General features: G+C 35.5%; 1 protein-coding gene across 3 annotated transcripts in view; it reads left to right on the top strand.

Moving 5' to 3' along the window:
* Positions 1-22,669, top strand: part of MEIS1 (Meis homeobox 1) — a 152,627-nt gene that overhangs the window by 105,353 nt on the left and 24,605 nt on the right. For all 3 annotated transcript variants that reach the window (XM_036752821.1, XM_036752822.1, XM_036752820.1), the window contains exon 9: positions 17,015-17,091. In XM_036752821.1, the coding sequence (XP_036608716.1) occupies positions 17,015-17,091 (77 nt within the window). The remainder of the gene's footprint in view (positions 1-17,014; positions 17,092-22,669) is intronic.

Raw genomic sequence — 22,669 nt, 5'->3', positions numbered from 1 at the left:
GGTCTTCCTGACTCTAGTCCCAGTGCTCTATTCACTGTGCCACCGGCTTCCACTGATTAAATTGGCAAGATAGCATGAAGGTTGGCCAAAAAAATAGATTGCATCAAAAAAAATTTTATCACAGTCCTGACAGAAGTTATCACGAAATTACTGCCCATTATATTTCAGGACTTTTATGAGAAGAGTTTAGTTAGCTTATATTAATTCAACAAAACTGATGCAAAGATAACAGCCTTTTACCATTCCAAATATTTTTTTCAGGGTATTAATTGAGTGAAAAGGTGACTTGATGTCAGCTAGACTAAAAATTACCAATAATTATGTTAATTCCTGAGTATCCTTTAGTGAACCAGGTGACATAAGTTTATGTCATAAACTTATACATAACCTTAGATGTATTCTTCAAATTCTCTCTCTGTTGGATGTCTCACTTTTAACAGTGGAAGGCTGGAATATGTCACTTGGACAAATCACTTTAGTTTTACAAGCTGGAGTTGAATTGACCTTGACACTACTCTACAGGAGTCTGCTATTGTCATTTTGGTTTGATGGTAAATAATATACACCCAAACTCATGAAACAAAAAGGCACCTGAAACATAATGAACAGCTTAGCATTATATATAAAGAACAACGACCTCAGTGTAATCTTCATATTGCAATGTAATTCATTTAAAGTCCAACTATTTAAATAGAAAGGACTACTAATATGCAAACATGCTAAGAGGAAAACAAAGGTCTCTGGGGTTCTTCAAACCTGCTAGAAAAAGGAAGAAAAGAGAAGTCTTTTCTTCAATACCGCAAGGCAATGTCATCACAATGTTGGATAACCAACTCACAGGGACTGAGTTATCGAGGGCATTTCTGCCCTTGTCTTGTGGATTACCCCTGTGCCACAAACACAGTTACACAATGCGGAAAGGCGAGGGTTATTTCTAGGACAGATAATTGAACATTAATACTCGCTGACATTGTTGAAGGAATGATATGTCAACCTGACAGTGTCGATGTGATTCCATCTGCTGACTGGCTGCAGATGAAGGGTATGTTTGTCAGGATTAGACCCCAGGTCTCACTGCAGCAGACTCAAGGAGGATGCAGCTATTAATCACAAGCTGCCATGTTGGGCCAAGGTAGTATCTACATAAACATTTTGCACTGTGTGCATTGCTTTTGGTTTGAATCTGTTGTGGGCATGGATGGCAACATGTACTCATGCCCTATGCCTAATTGTTTTGTTTTGTGGTGATAGGCTTACCTATGTGCTAGCTTACACTTTTGTGGCACTAATCTGCTCTTCTGGAGAAATCAGGAATTTCAAATGAACACAAGCTAGGGTGTAAGAAGGTATATAATTTTCCTTTTTTGTTGCCACTAGTGTTAGTTTCAGCAAGTTTCTGGTTTCTTGGTTCAGCGTATGTATCCATTTAATAAGAAAATCAGACAAATATTAACTCAGATCCACTTGCTATTTATTTTTATTCTCAATAAAATTGTATATTCTACACGCAGTTTCCTGAACAGAGGATTAAAAGGTCTGTGCCATTGTCTTCTTATCCCTAATATCACAGAGCAAAGCTTTGCAGAATCTCTTTTATAATAAATCTTGAGTGAGTTAATTCTGTTGCTTTGGTATTTCCACTGCCACACTTTACTGAAGATGTAACCACACAGAGAAAAGAAACACGGAGAATAATTACAAACCCCTCTGATACTCAAGTCAATTTTGCATTCTTAAGATAGGGGTAAATACCACAGTGGTAGTTACCCAGGTGTAGTTTTTCATTGCATAAAATGTTATAAAATAGGGCCCCTGAGAGCATCCATTTTCACATATTGGTTAACATCACAGATTTTTAAAATCCCAGTTGCACTGAAGCCATGAAAAAACCTTTCATCTGTAAAATCTAGTTTCTCTTTGTTATTAAAATAAATGAAGCCATTAAACAAAATATATGCATATAATAGTCAAGTTCATCATTTGACATCATCAAAATGATGGAATTTTACATTTTTTAAATTGGAGCAGTCATCTTAGAAGGATTCATAGAAGGAATAAGATCAAAATGTAGAGGGGGTTTATTGATACCTTATGGCTTGTTATGAACGACATTCTTTTTTCTTTTAAAACATTTTTCACTTAGGTCTTTTAAAATGAAAGGCAGTGTCTTGTTGAAGAGGGGGGAAGACATACAGATCCTTTCACCCCAAAATTGGTATTGACAAAATAAATTAATTTATTACATGATCTTTATACATCATTAATGAGCTCATATTTTGAACATGCTAAAAGCTATAATATTTCTAAATGCTTTTTGTTTCCAGAGGATTCAATACACACACATATGCATACCCATGTGTATACACACATATTTAGTTATGTTGGTATTCTGGGATAAGTTCTCCCTTTGCCTTATCCCAACCAAAGCCCAGGTTAAAAGATCCTCTACTCTATTTTCTCATGAGCACTCTTTATTGCCAAATGTGGCATTCATTTCCTGCCAGGGAAAGTAGGCAACTTGCCACTTCTGAGATTCAACCAGTAAAAGACAAAGAACCCTAACATATCCCTAAGTTTTTTGGTCTTGAATGGGCCTCACACCTTGAAGGATTCAGCCATGCCAGACTATTGATTTTTTTTCCTCTGTAAGATGTGTAATGTAGGATATAGTCTCCTTAGTGCCAAAGTAACTCCCTGGGGGAATAAGCTAGGCACTTAGCTTCATATGAACTCTTTAAGACCATGAGGGGGTAATATTTAAGTGCATTTATCCATCTCTCTATAGAATTGGGCAAATCCATACTGTCTGTCCAACCCTCTTGCCTTTTGCATTCCTAGTGGCTGGCTGGCTGGCTGTTCCATGCTTTTCAGAACAACATAGCAGCAATCTAGCTAATTCTGTCCTGCCCTGGCTTGTTTATGGAGATCCTCTGATAAGTGAATACCATCTGAATTATGGAAGATCTTCACTGTTCTCAGATATCCTGACACTCAGTTTCTAGGAATAAAGATATTTGAACAAATTAAGCATTAAGGCCTAAAGGTGATAAGGAGCACACTGAACAGCTAATCTACTGATGTCACCGGGACAGAGACTTCACTTGGGTGAAACAAAGAACTACTGAAAACTGTCCTTATGTGTCTTCCATACTGAGATCTTTCTAAAGGTCTTTATCACCAAAATTGAATATTCTAATGACATGAAAGATTTCAAGCACTTTTGAAATACCTTTTGCCAGGAAGGGACTTAGAGAAAGTAGAAAATTTGGTGTTCCACACATAATTCACAATTGAGCATCAACAGTGAAATAGCACAAGACACATATATGCATAGAGCATGAATTAAAATATATGTGAACTTAGGTTTTTCTAAAAGGAGGAATTAAAAATCCAGCTTCTAACATATCTCCAAGAAGTTTCTTTTTATATATGTCAAGACCTGATTTTATTCGTACTATAAAATGTTTAACTTTGATGATTTAGTTAGAAAATTTTGACACTTACATTGGGAGAACAATTTTTAAAAGTCATTTGTTGTTTAACATAGTTTGTAGAGAGATAGTGTGGCATATTGATCTATCCAGAATTATTGTGAGGATCAAATAAGTTCATTCCAGTAAAAGCACACTGAAGCTGTAACACTGTAAAGATGCAGTGTATTTACTTTAGCCCCTTCATTGCATTGATATCTATGTGCCAACCAAATAACACAGGAAGGCCCTTAGAATATTGGGTAGAACCCTATGATGAATGTATGGGAAGACATGTATGAGTGTGGACAAGATGGGCAGGGGACCTACTAGGTGACAGGAACTGCTGTGCACTTTATAAATACCCCGTTTGATCCTCACAACTACATTGAGGAAATTGAAGCAAATAGAAGTTAAGTGACTTGCCCAAGTGCATACAGGGAGTAAGTGTTGGGGGATAGATTTAAACTAGGTCTTCCTGACTCTAGGCTCAGCATTCTATCCACTGTACCATCTATCTGCCTTTAGGATGGGCAGCCATGGCTGAGTCATATTCTGGACCATTAGGAGGGATATCTACATTAATAAAATTACAAATCCATTGGGGTATGAACTTCATCTTCAAGAATCTGTGACTTAATTGGTATGGATGTTCTCCCTGCCCCAATGAAGATGACAACACCCTTTCTCTATACTTGAAGACACCATCTTTTTGAATACCTATGACTGAAAAAAAGGAATCACTTTAGAGATCAAGCCTCTAGTAATGAGCCCTTTCTTACTGCTCAGTTCTAGATGGCAAATCATGACATAGACCAGAGCCATAACTCATTCCTCCCCTGTTTTGTAGGACCTACATGGACTTAATCACCTAACTCAGCCTATGACAAACCAATGTCATCTCTAGGGTATAATCAGAAACGGATTGCATGTTTATGCATTACTACTAGAAAAGTCTGCTTTTCTTTAAAAAATAGTCCCAGACTCATCTCCTGGTGTATCCTTGACTGAGATGTCAACAGATTAGACCATAGGACCCTGCTAGAAGTAGGTTGAGGCATCTCCCATTCCGGTGGTTTTTATTCTTCTAAGGACTGCCATGAATACAGCCAGGCATAGAAAATCGAATAAACTGCTACTACTATCTTTCTATTACTCAGTCTGGATCAATGACTTAAAAAAACATAAAATATAATTTTGGAGGCCAGTGATGTGGACCACTCTTTTCCCTCCTTATAATCTGCTTTGGAGACATACAGATAACTTGTAGAAAATGATATTCTGTGTTTTGAAATGATTTCCTTAAGGTTTATAGAGATATGCTTGATCATGTTACATAAGCAATTAAAGTTTTCAGGTATTTCAATAAAGGTAAGCTCTTTAGTTTTAATATAATATGCATGAGATTCTACTCTTAAGAAGGATAAATAATCTTAAAGAAACAAATACTTGAGGTAGCAGTAACTGAACACATTACATTTTTTTTGCACTGAGATGAGAGAGAGGTAACTAGTTTCATGAAAATTAGCTTAGTAAAGATGAAATTCATTTGAATCTTAACTTTGCTTCTGTATACCCTCTTGTTTGGCGTATGTGGAATTGATAATGCCTGTGTGTGGAAGAATTCTGGTTGTTTCGTTTTGCTTCACTCACAGCTTATAAAAATGCAAGTAGACCCCATCTAATGAATATTAATAAGAGTGATGTCTAGATAACACATAAACCCCCTAGATCTTTGGAATTTGGATGGAGTAGTCAGAAAGGATTTTTGTGGCTTTATATAATACCAAATTTACATACTTTTAAAGAGTAAACATGATCTTAATATTTTAACATCAATACTCTAAAGTAGAGACTTTAGAGAGGTAAAAAAGCTTAATTTATTTTCTTTCCATGAACATTATATTCAGCAAGGTCTGCATTTTAAAAGACAGGAAACGGTTAGCTAAAAAGAAATTAACTTAATCCCCCTTCATTAAGTTCCAGTCCCTTTTTGTTACTTAGAGACAAGTAATAATTATATCCAAGGCAATGCAAAGCATGTTTTACACTTTTGTTATACAAAAGAAATGCAGTTGTTAAGGAGACGGAAAAAAAGAAAATGAGAACACTGATAAATAGTGATTTCCCCCCCTTATATCTTCTGTGATTCTTGAAAGTAAATCTCATTCAGGTATTATAGAGACATTTTATTTAGTTAACTGCAAAAATGTCAATCAACTAATTAAATCACATCTCTCCTAGTAAAGGACATTTATATAGCAAACTGGATATAAAACTCATGAACTGGTTGAACATTCATTTAAAAATAATAATGTGTAAGAAAAAAGATGAGCACTTTGTTTTCAGGTAAAAACGTTGGTAGAACTTTTGGTAGGAAGGTATGTAGTATGTATCAGTTAAGGAAGATTTTTTTTTTTGGTGTTGCAAAGAGACTAAAAAATTTTGTCCTTACAAAGGAAAAAAATCATTAAAATGTAGTTCTTTCCATTATATACCATTATTTGTCATTTTTATTGCTTTTCTATAGTTTTCATTGCACCTTTAATGGTATGCTTGGTCAGAAAAGGTGAGAGGGAATGTGAACACACTTGGCTGCTGATGCTGCTGTTAGTGCCTGCTAGCTGTGCTTCAATCCTTGTCCCTGTAGATTTTAATGTCCCCACAGACTGCTGGCAGCCTGCTTCCAGCTGTGGCAGGCATGATGCAGTGAATTGCTTTTGAATGTTCTTTACTCAAATAGGCAGTAATTACAAGCTTAAAGAGGTTTAGTGGTCCAGTAAACTACATAATCACCCCTGAATTAGCCTAGGCTCATCAGTTGCAGTCCAGCAAGCTCAAGTCTGCTGTTTGTATGCAGTCTTTATCACATAGCAACCTGATCAGCAGGTGTGGAACAGCAAGAGTCCCCCATAAACACAACTGTCTACTGGGGACAATGATCTCTAATGAGATGAGGCTACACCATCACTGTAATTTAAGTGGGAAAATTAACACCAGAGAATGTGTACCAGTTCCAGGGGTCTTTAGTCATATCGAGAACAGCATGTGCTCTCTTTTTCTCTCTCTGTGTCACTCTTTCCTTCCTTTCTCCTTCCCTCCCTTCCTCTCTCTCTTTTTCCTCTTTCCCACTTTCTCTCTCTCTTTCCCTTCCACCTTTCTCTTTCCCTCCCCATTCTGTCTTCCTCTCCTCGTTCTGTCCTCTTTCTAGCTTTTTCTTTACACCCCTTTCTTAGAAAATCCCCTGGAAGAATGTACTGTTTCTGCTCATAACTTACGGGTACTTTATTCTTTTACAAGGATATGTTGTGAATATTTAATGCTGGACAGGGCATCTGTTCAGGCACTAGTGATTGCTGTCAACAAAGAAATATTTCAAAACAGTATCATTGTATTTCATCTTTCTGTACATTTTCTTACTGATTTCAAAACACTTTATTGTAATGTGGAAAGTAGAGAAATATTATACAAGTTATTGGTAGATTCTGTCCTATATACTTTACTATCCTAAATACTACAGATGAGTTTCACATAGTTTGAAAAAGATCCTGACATATAACATGGATTTGATGACATGCCCTTTCTGTGGAAAAAAAACAAACAAACAAAACCCAAACAGAAACATTTTTCTTCTTTCTGTAGGCACATTCAGGGAAGGGAGCACATTGATAAAACAAACTCTCTTTGCATTTTTTTCATGGCTTAACTTAAATTTCATTTTCTATAATATCAAATTGGAAGTGGAACTTGCAAAATAGAATATAGGGAAGAGAATGTTTGAAATGGGAGTATATAGAAAGTGAAAAACAGTTGAACAAAACAAGTAGAGGCTTTGGATAAATTTTTTTTGAGATTACAGTCTGTTTTGCTATAACTTGAGAGAGTGTATGGACTGTTCCTAACCTTCATCCCTCCCCCTACCCCACTTTGAAATTTGTGTAGTCAGATTCAGTAAACAATTATCGAAGGAGCCACTTGTTAACAGATATGTGACTGAAGTAATCAACCGACAATTGATTTCAACAACAGTAGAGACTACTTTATGGAGTTGGAATCTTGTGTACCTCTGACCATGATGTCATGAAAAGGAATAGTCTCCATTTGTATTCTTATTATGATCCCTTTCATATAGGTCATAATTCTGGGGGGTGGGAGGGTGGGAGAGGGTGATGCTTCTAAAGATGACTTCAGGTTAAAATTCTTTTTTAAAATAACTCCTTAGAAAGAAAAAGAATTGGAAGTATCTCTTTTGAAGTTGAATAAAATGTGACAGCTGTACATTTTAGTGTTGGGTTAAAAGAGTTCTTTTTTGATTAAGCTGATATGACATACATTAATAAATAGATGATGGACAAATTGATTTGGATTGGGTTTCCTATCTTATAGAGCACACTACAGATACTTCTGTTAACAGGCCAGCCAGATGTACAGAAAAAGGAAACAGAATCCATAAGTCCTGGAAATATATAAGAAAATTGGCTAGACTTTTTTTCCCCCAGTAATATTGTACTATTCATGATTAACCCCATTCAGAATAAATAGGATAAGCCTATCCATCATCGCTAGGACAAGAACAGGGTAAAGAAATGCTTTCTCTGGTTCCTCAGGGCCCATGCTGTGAGGCCACCTTGTAGGTGAGACCACCTTACAACAAGGTCCTTTGGTTCTTCAGTAACTAAACTCCTTTGGATGGAATCCAAGACAGACTTGTCTTATACTGAATTTCGCTCTATGGTAAATGGTGTTGTGGCAAGGTTCCAATGAACCTAACAGTGGGTATTCTGTAGTGATTTCTTCACTTGGAAATCATGTCCATGCTTTGGTAAAATGTTTTTCTAAAGGTCTTAATGAAATTAAAAATTTGAAAACACATGATTTTATAGGAAATCTTCTCCGGAAGATTTGATTCTTTCAGTATGAAATGTACTACTGATTTCTCACTTCACATGTTTTATTTTTTTTCTGCTGTTCATTTATGTTTGTTTTTCTAAGAATATAAAAATTTTACATTTAGATATACAAAATGCAGAATTGGCTAAGCACTTTTAATTAATTTTAAACTTTACTAAAAAAGATATGAACTATTATTCGGTAGGGATCTTCATTTATCCCTTCAAAACACTTACTAATGTTGATTATTAAAGGGTATTATTATAAGATATGTAGCTAATGAATGATGCCTAGGTAAATTACTATTTACCATTTCCTGAAACATTTCATTTTTAGAAAGTTCAAAGGATTGTAGGATCCTTAATATGAAGATCTCTGTCATTTTTATTTGGTTTATTTTATATTTTGTTGATGCTTAAAGTTAATTTAAAGATAAGATAAGTTGAAAGGACCATTTTGGTATTGGCAGAATGGACTTTCTTTGTAATTGGCTATAAAACAATGTTTTCCCTGCTCTGCATTGTAAAGATAGCCTCATTAGTGCATTTCAAACACAAAGATTGTTATGAAATATTAACTAGTGTTCAATTTTTCCTTAGATGATTATGTCATTTTCATGAGATAAGATCAAGTTTATAGACTCCTACTTGACTTTCCTAGTTGCACACCTCAACTTGGCAACTTCCTTAGCCACTGTTGTATATAAAAGAAATCACAGGGCTCATCTGTTAAAATGATTCAACTAGGCTGCAGAAAGAGCAAGCCCGAAACAATAAATGCAATACATTTAGTCAGTGTGCAGTTAGGCGATCTAAGTGTGTTGGATGAGAATTAAGAAAGCAGGTTGAAATCTTGTGACTTCACTGATGATGTTCCAAACATTTTTGGCTACTTAGCAAGCACAGACACCCTCATTTTTTTCCTTCCCCTTTTTGATTCCAACATGTGTGAGGATACAGGACTCAACTACTATGAATTCAGGCTATGTTCTTAGACTACACCATGCACTGCTTTTGTAATGCAAATGACAGGCACAAAGTGTCTCTTTGATAATGTGCAGTCAGGAGACAAAAAAGCATTCACTGAAACAGTAAAACTAATTCATAAAGCTGAAAGACAATAAGAAAGCATTATGGATTTATTTTTTAAAAGTATCCTCGATCAATGTAATTGTCACAATGTAAGCTATTCAGTAACTGTGCACAGGAAAAATATGGCAATGTCAAGTTTACTTATAATGAAAAGTTTACATTGGCAAAAATAAACAAAATTGAATTATAACTTAATCAGTCAACCTTTTCTTTTTTATATCATGCATAAAGTCCCTTGATATTGTTTATACTCCTTTATTTCCAGTGAGAATTATAAGAGAAAGTCACAAAAGGTTTTTGTTTGTTTATTTGCTTACATGACAGAAATCTAGTGGTTAAGATCCATATAGTTGGATTTTCTTTAAGGGGAGTATCTCTCCATCACATACCAGAGTTTAGCTTAGGGTCAGCTTATATTGATGCATTAAACTTAGCTGTGCAGGAGGCAGAGGGCTGGAGAAAAAAGGATGAAAGAACTTCCGAAATGGTTCTCCCAACATATTCAGCCAAGTAACAGAACATTGCCTTGATAAGGGTTCTTTTGGACAGTTGCCATCACTCCTCACACTAGATCAGGAGCTCCCTCAGTGCCTATTCCCATACCTTTTAAAGCAGAGCATGTAACATTTTACTTGAAGATTGCTTCTATCCCTATTGCTTTGTTATAGCTGTTTTGCAGTTTCAGTATTGAGGCAGTTCTGTGTCACAAGAAATTACTAATCTGAGGTTTGAGAAGGGACAGCTTAGCCTTCCATTATCTCACCAGCAAGCTGTGTACAGGATTATTTTCAAATTTTCTGCTGCTATTCCAATGTGCTCTTATAGTGGGCAAGGCAGTGAGGGAGGGAATGTTATTGATACTTGGTTACCAGGACAGATAAGATAAAGTGCATCACTGTCCTGGCATCTACACTTGCAGCCAGGGGTGGAAAATTTGATGAAAAGAGTACAGTTGAACAAGAAGTGTCATTAAGATATGAGTCTGGATATTTTCTGTCTCTATTTACTGAAGAGCTTCTCTTTTCCCATTGATGGTCATCTGAAAAAGTCTGATTGATTGTTCAGCTAAACAAGCTTACTGATGTGTGTTGAACCAACTGACTTTATATACTTTAGAACCACTTACCCACCCATGCAATATAACTTTAATTTAGCAGTTATAACTCTCTTTAGAAAGTTGCCATTTTTTCTCACTTTCTGTTTTTTGTTGTTGTTGCTATTAGAATGACAACTCAGACTCTCATTTTACATAGATATTTTTGGCCTTTTCAAACTTTCAGGGACTATTCATACCATTCTAGGCGTACACCCTAGTTATCTTTTCTGCACTTGATGGGGTTATTAAAAATCACTGCTATACTAGCTCATTATTATTAGTAGCAATGATGTAGATGCTCAGAAAACTCACTAATAATGGCAAATATTTCAGATTTGGACTCTAAGAAAGAAAGCACAATCTTGATTTTTCAAATAATAAAAAAATACCACTCCTTTATTTGCCTTATTTTTTAAGAGGTTGGTTATTCTTATTAAATGGGGTTGCACCACCCTATTTTCTCTGAGACTAGCCTTCTCTCTTCATCCTCCTGCCCCTTTTTTCCCGGCTGCTCCTGACAAGGCAAGCCTAATGCACATGTGCTTTGGATGCTGGAAGGGAGGGTCAGCTTTCCCTTCCCATACATAATCACTGTTTTATAGCTTTCATTCATTCCTGAGGTGTTAATGCAGATCAAATGGGAAACACTCCAGAAAGAACCCTCCTAGCTACTGCCTTGCTTTCCTCTCCAGTCCCAATCGTTAATTCTTATTGTAAGATCTAAAGGTAATTTTGTTTGCTCTCTTAATGCGTTGCAGCTCTCCCAGTGGCCCTAGCATATCCTTTCTCAAATTCCCATCTTGATCAATTGTTTGCAAATAATTAAGCTTTTAAGAGATAATGGCATGAGGCTAATGTACACAACAAAGTAAAGGTCTCAAGTCACTGTCTATTGGACTACGGTTCAAATTTGCTTTGATATCCCAAAGTGATTAGGTTGATTGGTGTCTCTGGCAAGTGCAATCAGTATTTTCTTTATAAGCAACTATTAATATTTTTTAAACTTGTCATTTGGCCAAATATACTAGGGAAGAGGAGGCAATGGGTCTTGTGGGGAGAGGGAGTGCTATTCGCACTATGTCCAGGAAAGGAACATTAGTTGTAAATGTTTGGAGTAAATTTCCTATTTCTGGATAAAATGGCAGTTCTCCGGGCTCACCCTTGATCTCAGTTGCAGTGGGTTGTCTGCCACTGCCTGTGGCCCTCGCAGGCCTGACTAGCCCTGTGGGTGGGAATGCAACAGGGCTTTGGATGTTTTAGCAGGAGTCTTGCCTGTGGCATGTTGGTTCTTTGTCAGGTCATTTTTCTTTAGGCTACCAAGGAACAACTCCTAATGTCCACCAAGAGCTTATATAATAAGGATGCACAGGGCTTAAGACATTTTGAACAGATTGAGTTTCAGTTAAAAAGCCTGCCTCATTGTGAATTTTTTGGCTGACTGGGAATTAGCTATGTAAAGTCGTGGCTTTCATGAGATTATAGCAATTATAGATTTTTCATGAAATGGAAAGTTTATGCCACACTAAGCCAGTAACTATGAGAAAAAAAAATTAATTGGTTGACCTTAAACATACCATGGTTTAGGAATTGTGCTTGGGTAACATTTAGTAGAGTTTTGTGTGGTCTTTTCCTTCCTTCCTTCCTTCCTTCCTTCTTTCCTTCCTTCCTTCCTTCCTTTCTTTCTGTTTTTTTAGTAGTACTTAATTTTGTCCAGTCTTATCCATTTGGAAAAAAAAAAAAAAACAACAACCCTGAACAATTGGAAATTGCTTAATGGAGACAGAGTGCTCAATCCTCATAGCTTGAGGCAGCTTAGCAATTATTGCTGCATGAAATTAGACACAGTTTGTTCCAATTACTTAAAATCAGATCACATGAAAAGTGACAGAAGAAAATAAGAAAAGAGTAGAACTTTTTATGTTATGATATTTAAATTATGAAATCAGAAACTAAGCCACATGAAGAAGCAACACAAATTTGCACTTGAGATTGTGAGTAGCATATTAGGGCCCTTTGAATGTTTAATGACTCTGGTCAGTCTAATGATTCAAAGGGGATTTTCTGGACAATGCTTGCATAAATAAAATGTGAATTCTACTGGCTTTATAAGTATGTATATGAACTTGCTCACAAACAGGCATGCAAAAACACTCCTGAAAACACAGCACAAATAAATTACTGTAACAATTCCCCATTTCCAATGTAACTAAAGATAAATGGCATAAATATTAATTTTTATCCAGTTCTGGTCATAACATTAAGATAGATAATAAGATAGGACACAAAAGATATAGCCATCAAGGTAAACTAAAAGAGAATACTGACATGTTTATTGAGCACATTTAAACTCTTTTACAGTGACTTCCCAAAGAACTGAAAAACTTTAAGTGAGAAAATGCTATAGGCAGAAAATCATGTGTATGCCATGAGGCTGGTCTTTAAATGATAAATGCTTTATACAGGGGATGTTATAACTGGATGTAACAGCTGTATAATTTAAAAGTGAGCCTGTGTTCTGGTTGGGCAACAGAGCGATGAATAAAACTGTTGCTAACTTGCAATCCTATGGTGATACCGTATTAGGCTATCATTCGAAAATATAAGGTATATATTTATATTAGGACATATATATTATCTCTATGAGATTCTGGGAGAATCACCATGGAAATGCAGCCATTATATACATTGAGCTGCAATACAGTATTTTCCAGTGGTAGAATAAAAGATTTCTTTGGTCTCTGTATTTTGTGGCATGCCTCTATCCAGTGGGAGTTAAGAGTTTTTGAAGTATTCTTATTCTACTGTAAAATGTGTTTTCACAAAAGGGAAAAGAAAGTACAGATATGAAGTCATAGGCATATGATGTGATTTTAATTTAACCCACTGTGTTTATGAGATTTTTAGCTCTTGACTGACAATATTAGTTTGAGCAGAGGCATAGAGGCAGGAGTGCAAAGCTTGGCACCAGATAACTGGGATTTAGAATATAGTTTTGTCCTTACCCCCATGTCACCTTGGGTGTGTTAGCTCATCTCTTGGGACTCAGCTCCCTCATCTATGTGAGGAGGTTGAACTAGGTTCTAAATTTATGATCCAATCACTATGTCTCCTATAGTCTTCCAGGTTATTAATAAGAGAGCACCACAAAGTTTGCAATGTGATATATGTGTATAAGCACACATGTATTATATATAAACACAAATATGTGTGTATGTATGTTTAAGGACACAGTCTTACTTGAGCCTCACAACTACTCTGTGAGATAGGTAATAGGGAATTGGTATCACCGTTTTACAGTTTAAAAAATGAGGAAAGGCTATACAGTACAGGAGAGAAAGAATCTGGAATCAGATGGCCTAGGTTCAAATCCCTTCTGCTGCTGCTTTCATACACTTCAGTAAAGTTTTGTGGGAATTTTTATTATTTTTTTTAGAGATTATATCATTCTGGCACTGAATTTTGTCCAGTCTTATCCATTTAGGAAAGCAACAATGATGACAACCTATGTGACCTTGGGAGAGTTCCTTTACTCCCTGGGCTCCAGTTTCCCCAATTGTAAAATGTATGTGTGTGTGTGTGTGTGTGTGTGTGTGTGTGTGTGGTCCCTTACAGCTTTAAATCTCTATTATCCTATGAGGTCCAGTGAGCTTAAGGGATTCTTCCCATGTTCACAGAGCCAGGAAGTAGCAGAGGCAGGATTTCCACCCATCTTTTGGATTCCACCTCCAGCATGCTATCTACTGTATCTTGCTACCTCAGTGCGTTGTGAGGTTTATCAATTCTGTTATCTTTGAAAAGGTTTCATGGATACCCATTGTTGTGGTAGAGTTTTGAAGATATGGTATGGTATAGCATAGGTGGTACAGTGGAGAGAGTGTCAGGCCTGAAGTCAGTCATCTTCCTGAGTTCAAATCCAGCCTCAGATCCTTAATCACTCTGTGACCCTGGGCAAGTCATTTAACCCTGTCTGCCTGAGTTTCTTCATCTGTAAAATGATTTCGAGAAGGAAATAGCAAACCACTCCAGTATCTTTGCCAAGAAATCTCCAAATGGGGTCACAAATAGTCAACTGAAAAACAACCCAACAATAACTCAGTATAGCATAGTTGTCTTGTAGACACCAGTCTTTGACAGTCTTTCATGATTGTCTTCATTTCTGCTTTTCAACAGAAAGTAAATTCTAGTCCATGGCAATGTGGACTGACGCAGATTATATATACTAAGTGAATTTACCATTCACTCTTGTAGAGTTCAATGGAACACTATTATGGAGATCAGGAGCTCAATCACTGATACAGATATTATGCTGGACAGATCTCTTCACCTGATCAGTTTTCTCATCTGTGAAATGGGAGTGACAATACATACATTCTTTCTACTTCCTTGGAAGGGATATATTGACAATTAATTAAAATCTCATCTATAAAATACCTGAGGCTCTTTAAAGAAAGGTACCACATTCTATAAATATAAACCCTCATTGTAACTGTATACTTATTGATTAAATGCCAAAACCAAAGATGATTACGTCTATGGAAATAATTGAGACTTCGTCTTTCCTTCTCATACTTGCCTTTCCTTTTACAATAATTCCCATACATGTACCTATAGGATATGCTTACCATTACATATAGGAGTATGGAAATGGTCAGTAACTTGATTTTTTAAAATCACATCTCATCAGATATTTAAAGCTATGCTAATTAGCCTTCCGTGGACCAAAATTTGGTTTAGGTGATACAGGCAGTTAAATTCAATATTGTGATTGCCTTACTTACAATTAATAGAAAACTGGGTTGCTTGTCCAAACATTTTCTTAACCTCTAAAATTCACTGGGATGTGATGTCCTTATTAATTTTCATTTAATAGAATGGTGTTAGAGAAGGAGATTATATTTTCAGGACTCTCTTTTTACTCCAGATGTAGATTTCAGAATTGGGCATTTTTAGAACTGGAAGTGACTTCAAGAGATCATCTAGACCAGGTGCCATAGATCCCTTTGGCAGACTGGTGGAACCCATGGAGACCTTCTCAGACTAATATTTTTAAAAGCATAAAGTAAAATAAATAGGATTACAAAAGAAACCAAATGTATTGAAATACTGTTATAAAAATATTGTTTTACAAAACAAGTTTCACATATTCCAGGTTAAGAAATCTCTTATCTACCAAGGTTCCAAAATGCCAAATTACTTGCCTGAGGCTATACAGTCACCAGTAAGTGACAAGGAATTCATTTGAATCCATGTCTTCTGACTGTTGCCACCCTTTTTATTTCAGTCACAAACTTATGATTATGATGTATGCATTCTTAATAAGGGGAAGGTAGGTGGCTCAGTAGATAGAATACTGGGCCTGAGTCAGGAAGACTCATCTTCCTGAGTTCAAATCTAGCCTCAAACATTTCCTAGCTGTGTGACCCTGGACAAGTCACTTAACCCTGTTTGCCTCATTTTCTCATCTGTAAAATAAGGTGGAGAAGGAAATGGCAAACCACTTTTGCCAAATCAGGTCACAAAGGATAGGATACAATTGAACCATAAAAACTACTTATGACTGTTGCCACCCTTTCCATTTCAAACATAGGACTTACAATTATGATTTGTGTATTATTAATCTGTGTGATTGTGTTATGATTTGTTTGGTTTGCTTATTCTATGAAAATGTAGATTTAAATTTAGCCTTTGCTGATCTTGTAACTTGTTTGTTTGGTATTCATTTCTTGTTTACACCTATGTATTATTTTGAGTCACATAAGAAGGCTTTGCTGTTTATTCTTAGGCAAATTGAAAACAGCCTTTTTACACTATTTTGAATTACGCTGAAGATTCTAGCACTTATCGACACAAAGGATATATATTTTAGTTGAAGTTTATTGTGGAATACTGAATGCAAAGTGAAATTGTTGGTGATTTTTGAAAGGTAGTTATTCTAATTCTGGACATTTATGTAAGGTAGTACAGTGTAAGAAGTGCTGGCCTCAGTGTTAATTAACTTCTATGGGCCTCAGTTTTTTTAATCTATAAAATGAGGGAGCCATTGTTGATAACCTTGAAGGTTCTTTCCACTTTCATACGTGATTGGGAGATTTGCGTGCCAAAGTTAATTTGAATTTCTACAGTTCTAATGCAAAGCAAAGCAAGAGAAACCACTAGATCCTAACTTTTATTCATGTGCCTTCAGAAAATACTGTACTCAACTTTGAATTGCAACAAATAAACCCATTAAGGATAAACTCAGTATCAAGGTATTGCAAGTATCCTAAGTAGCTGTTTATACACTTCAGTAATCTTTGTAATTGGCTTGTCTTTTACTGCCATTAATTAGATGATGTAGTATTCCATTAATAAGAGTGACACACCTCAGCATTTTCACCTTTAATTACAGACTTCAGTAGGCACTTAGGTTATTGACAAAATGGCCTAAATATTGTCTGATCCACACATATATTTTTCTTGTCTTTCAGCATCCTTACCCTTCTGAAGAACAGAAAAAGCAGCTGGCACAAGACACAGGCCTCACTATACTTCAAGTGAACAATTGGTAAGTAATTTGACGTTTACACATAATCAGTATTCGAGCCTCTGGCAACCTGCAGCTAATGTTTTGCATTAAGAAGACACACCCAGTCATTGCAGCTTTCCCTGGTGGCTTGTTGATGCAAAGGTGAAAATGGTCTACATTCATTGACAGAAGGCACCGAGGAATTTTAATAGAAGTGTGGAAAGTACAATGTACTTATTCTCATTTTTTAAAAAAATGATACATTTTCAAGCAGGAACTAAAAGTGCTTGTCCAGAAAAAATATTAGGAAAATTTCCCCCCCTCAGAATAATCAGCAACTCAAGAAATATTGAAATCCGTGTTTACCAGAGAACCGTCAATTCATCATCTCTTATGTCAAGTTTGCATTAATGCATTATCAGAATCTATATTCTCTTATTGTCAGTCAAGGGAACTTTTCTCCTCTATATGACCAGCATATTGAAAAGAAGAAATTCTTAATATTTCTATTTGAAGAAGGCTATTCAAAACCTGATCCTCCTGAGGGGTGTGTGGTGTGATTCTTAAGTTAATGTTTAAGTTCTGAATTTTTGAAGGCCAAGATTAAGTACTAAGTACCAGCCAACATCATACTGACATTGTGCACTGGTGAGGCAACAAGGCTTTGAAAAAGTATGATTTATTGCCTTTTGTGAGTGCATTGAAAGCAAAGCTTTATTTTGTAATTCAGAGCATCTCTTTGAAGAGTGTAGAAAATGAATACCTTGTAAAATAAGTGTAACTAAGCAATTGTCTTAATATTATTAGATTAGTGTTTATGATTAAGAAACCTTATCTATTTTGAAACAAAACTCAGAAAAAGCCAAAAGCCCAATGAGGGCACAAGGTCCCATAGAATCCCAGTTTGAAGACAGAAGTGTTTTTTTCCCCATTCAATAAGTGTCAGAGATTAATATTGCTGAATCACTGATTACATGGCCTAATCCATTTTAGTGAATAAATTTGCTCTAGATGTCCAATGCACCTACATTAACAAACCCTTCTCTGTTAGAGACTAGGAGCCTATGGGAGAGATTTCAGATATATTAAACCCCATTACAGAAAATGTAATTTCTGTCAATATAATCCCATGTATTCTTCAATTTAGTACTTTGGAGATAACGAGCCACTTACAATATATTTGCCTTTGGAGGATTAATTTACAAAGTGCCCTATCTGGGAGACACAGACAGACTCACACAAGCATTGCTTGTAAGGGTTATCAATTTCTGTGACCTTACAGCAGCCTTGGGAGATCCCTTTTTTCATTCCTTTTAGTCAGTGGATAGGGAACAGAGTGCTGGGTGTAGTATCTAAATGTGTTACTAGGCATCACGCTGGCGTGTATGCATGTGTATGTGTGTGTTTTAAGTTACTATGGCATCTTATTTTTCTAAGCCCCTTTACAGTCATAGATTTTGACTCATCTTTTAAAATGTGTTTGGGGTAGACGTTTTCTAGGTCAACTTCTACATTTGCATATTCTTCCAATTTAAGCTGACTGCTGGGTACTTTTATACCATATAGGAGTCACATGAACTTAAAATGCCCCCTGAGAAATGCTCCAAGATTAAGGGGAAAGAGCACAGTGAACTCCCTCAATGAGAAAGACGAAGTGTACTCTCTCATTCAGGTGATGTGTTGGCACCACCTCCTCTCCTTACCGTTGCTAGCAAACTCAATCTATAAACTTAGCTACCAGTGAAACAGTTCTCTTGTAAGCAGGTTTTCATGGGCAATAATAACCTTATGGGACATTTCCTGTGGATGAAGGAACAGGCTAGGTTTTTAGTAAATCTGAGAAAGTTACCAGTGCCATTTTCCTGAACTCTATAAAAATGCTGCAAGGGGGTACTTTGTTTGGTTTTGCTTTGTTTTTTTTTTTCCTTTATTTCCCAGATCACGTTAGGAATCAGGAATCTAGAGGAAAAGTTCCTTTATTTATTTTTGTTTCTAATGCTATCATTGGAAAAGGAGGTACAGACTAAAATCCTTATGTGATTTCCAAAAGTCACAGATTGTTTAAAGAAAAGGAATTTTGAAATAAGTTTTAAAGTGCAGTAAAGTATGCTGTCAATTTCACTATGATTTCAACTTTTGAACGTGGTACTTTAAGCATGAGAAAAATTATTTTGGTTTCACTTTAAGAAAATGAATCCAGTATCTTACTATCATTGCTACTTTCTCTATGTAAATATGATATATGTATAAAAGACATGTAAGTTTGGCTTGTTTGTACGTCATTGTCCTGAGTTTGACAGTTGTTTCAAATATAACTGCATTGTTTGTGGAAGTTTCTCCAAATCACTTGAATTTGCCTAGTAGAACAGGCATTTTTTTACTCACGTTTGGTGGAAAAAAATGACTTTCCAGTGTTTGGTTTTGGTTTTAAAGGTTCTATGATCTGAAAACAAGAATATCCAGAAAGGATATTAAGGAGACTGATGATAGGACAAAATCTATAATCATATCTCATTCATAAACTAAAAAGGAAAATAACCACCGAAGAGTTTTTGTTTTCCTTTAATGATAGAGGAGAATGTAAAGGGTTTGGGGGATTTTAAAAACTTGTTCATAGATAGAATACTTATCTAAAGAGAACCTAAGTTGCTTATTTCTGAAAAAAAAAACATCAACTTTACAAGAGTTAGTTTTTTGTCAATTTACCCTCATGTTACTCAGCAACAACTTTCTAAATTTTTGTGTCTTCCCTCTTAGACTCCTCAAAACTTGTCAACACAAATGTGCATTTTTTTTAGTACGGATGATTCATTGTAAATTACTGTTGCAGAGATTAAATAAAATGCTGAAGGGCAGCCTAGGTACAGATCAGTCATAAATTATTGGCAGCAACATAGCATATGGGAATACATATAATGTACAAGAAAAATATGAATGCATGTTAGATAATTAGCCTAGCATAGAAGTTTTGGAGTTTCTAATATAGAAATATATTAATTTTAGAACTGAAAAATATATTCTCTTTCTTTTAGTCTTCCTTTAGTTTTATTGTAGGACCACCTCTAAAGTTCTTCCAGATACACCTAACTAAGACAGGCTAAAATTCTGGCTCCAAATATTTACAGCTATGTAGATGATCATGAACAATTACTTATCTCTCGGAATCTGTTTTCTTCTCTATTAAATGGGGATAATGCTAATTGCAATACAGACCTCATAGAGTTGTTAGAAGGGAAGTGCATTTTATACCTGAAAGCCCTGTTGAAATATGAGCTCTTAGAGCTCAAAATTTTTACTTCTATTGGCTAATAGTTGTTCTTAGGCTAAAGAGAATGGAATGTTCAATAAGAAGCAATAAGACATTTCAAGTATAAGAGAAAATCTGGAGTAAAAGTGAAATAATTTTATAAACTATTGCTTTCTGCCTAGAGCACTAGTCAAAGGGGAAAGTAAATGGACCCCCAAAAGGTTCATCGGTAGTATTACTGTAATTTGGGCTATTATTTATAGATTGTAAAATTTACCAAAAAGAAATCTTGGCCCAGGTATATACTACTAAATTAAATGAGAACTGAGGCAGTTATTCAGATAACTTCAGATCAAAATGTTGTATTTTTATTGCAGCTATGTAATATTGAATTAAATTTTTTACTTTACATGTGAGTATAGCCCTCAGCTTACCACCATGCAAAACTTTTTTAAAAAATAGAATCTTATGGCCTAAAGATAGCATATGTATGTGTGTATATTTGTGTATGTGTATGTATATATATACTATGTATAGATAGGTGTAGATATAGATATGTGTGTATATATATATATGTGTGTGTATAGATGTGTATGTAGATATAGATGTAATCTATCTATACATACATATATAAAAATATATGTATATATGCATATATACACACACAGATATCTATATCTAGAATATCCTTCACCTTTCCCCAAACTGCCATTATGTGATAATCAATTTAAAGATGATCAGTGATAGCTTTTTTTTTGCCTTTTGTCTTCTTTTAAGTGGCAGACAATTCTATTGTACAAGTAGAGAAAGGTTATTAAATATTAAGCTAGAAGTTTGTTTTATTCATTAAGATATCTGTCATTTTATAATTTTAATTTAAATCAAATGTGATTTTAGGATGATTGAGTAGTGTTTTCAAATCCCTCAGAACTGTTTAGGCTGAATGTTAATAGGAAAGGGGAGAAGATACTGGATCTCTAGTCCTCCTACACTGGTCAATAGCACCTTTTAAAATTTAAACCTTAAGTGTAGTACAGTGAAATAAAATACCACATACACATTTATAAATATACATGCATATGTGTGTATGTATCAGGGCAGCTGGGTGGTACAGTGGATAGAGTGCCAGGCCTGAAGTCAGTAAGACTCATCTTCCTGATTTTAAATCTGGCCTGAGCCATTTACCAGCAATGTGACCCTGGGAAAGTCACATCACCCTATTTGCTTCAGTTTCTTCATCTGTAAAATGAGCTGGAGAAGGAAATGGTAAATCACTCCAGTATCTTTGCCAAGAAAACCCCAAAGGGGTCATGGAGAAAAGACTAAACAATGATAACCTCAACAAAATGTATAAATGTACGTGTATATGTGTGTATGTATGTGTGTATCTATATTGTACCAATGTCATACACATATGTAACATGGATTATATATGTATATGTACATATGTATATTACATACACACATATGCACACACATACTTGTACCAAATGTTATAGACAGGAAAATTCAAGGAAGAGAGTAGAAGATAAAGGTGCTTTCTTTCTGATGATGAAAAGTTGGGCTCTTTGAACCATTCAGCAAGTGAGATACAATCACTTATTAACTCGGCAGAGATCTAGTCCAGAGTTTATTGTACAATCTTGACAGTTTCCTTGTTTACTACTTCCCCCAGCCAAACCCTCTGCCATTAAGGAAATGATATTAAAAGATTATTTCTTTATGCTCTGAGAAAGCAATGTGGTTTTTATGTGTAAAAGTCTATCATATATAAAATACAATCTGTGTGCAGAGAGAAAATCACTCTCTATCAATATGTATATAAAATTCCACCAAGCATCTTAACATCTGAGGTGTCATTGTGTGGGAACTTGTGCTCTGGTGTAGTTCACAGATTTAGTGCTCATACCAGATTTCCTAAGTTCCTTCATTTACTGCCTTCAAAACTGCAGAGCATTCAGGCATTGTTTCCAATTTACTACCAGTAAAAAGTATGTTATCCTTAGCAGTTTTATGCTACTACTGGCAGGTAGAATGTGAGCTTGTTTTAAGAAAATAGGATCCGTTTTATTATCGTAAACAGTTCAAACTAGTAAAGGTCAGATTTCTCTTTGAATGATTGCAGTAATCTATGAAATACTTTTATAAGTCATCAGAGATCCAGTAACGGTAGGTGCCTGTTTAGTTGTAAATGTTAAAACATTCACAAATTATCCCTTCAACTTCTGTGATCCAAAAATCAATCAGGGGTCATGGGGTTCCACAGAATTGTTTTGCTTTTTCTTACCACTATAATTTAATAATACATTTACAGATGCTGTTTAAACATTAAGCATAGATTGTTTTGTCAATAAAGTTAAGCAGACACAT

This window comes from Trichosurus vulpecula, chromosome 3 (assembly GCF_011100635.1).
Source record: "Trichosurus vulpecula isolate mTriVul1 chromosome 3, mTriVul1.pri, whole genome shotgun sequence".
NCBI classification, from domain to species: domain Eukaryota; kingdom Metazoa; phylum Chordata; class Mammalia; order Diprotodontia; family Phalangeridae; genus Trichosurus; species Trichosurus vulpecula.
This window is presented reverse-complemented; position numbering and strand designations above follow the sequence as displayed.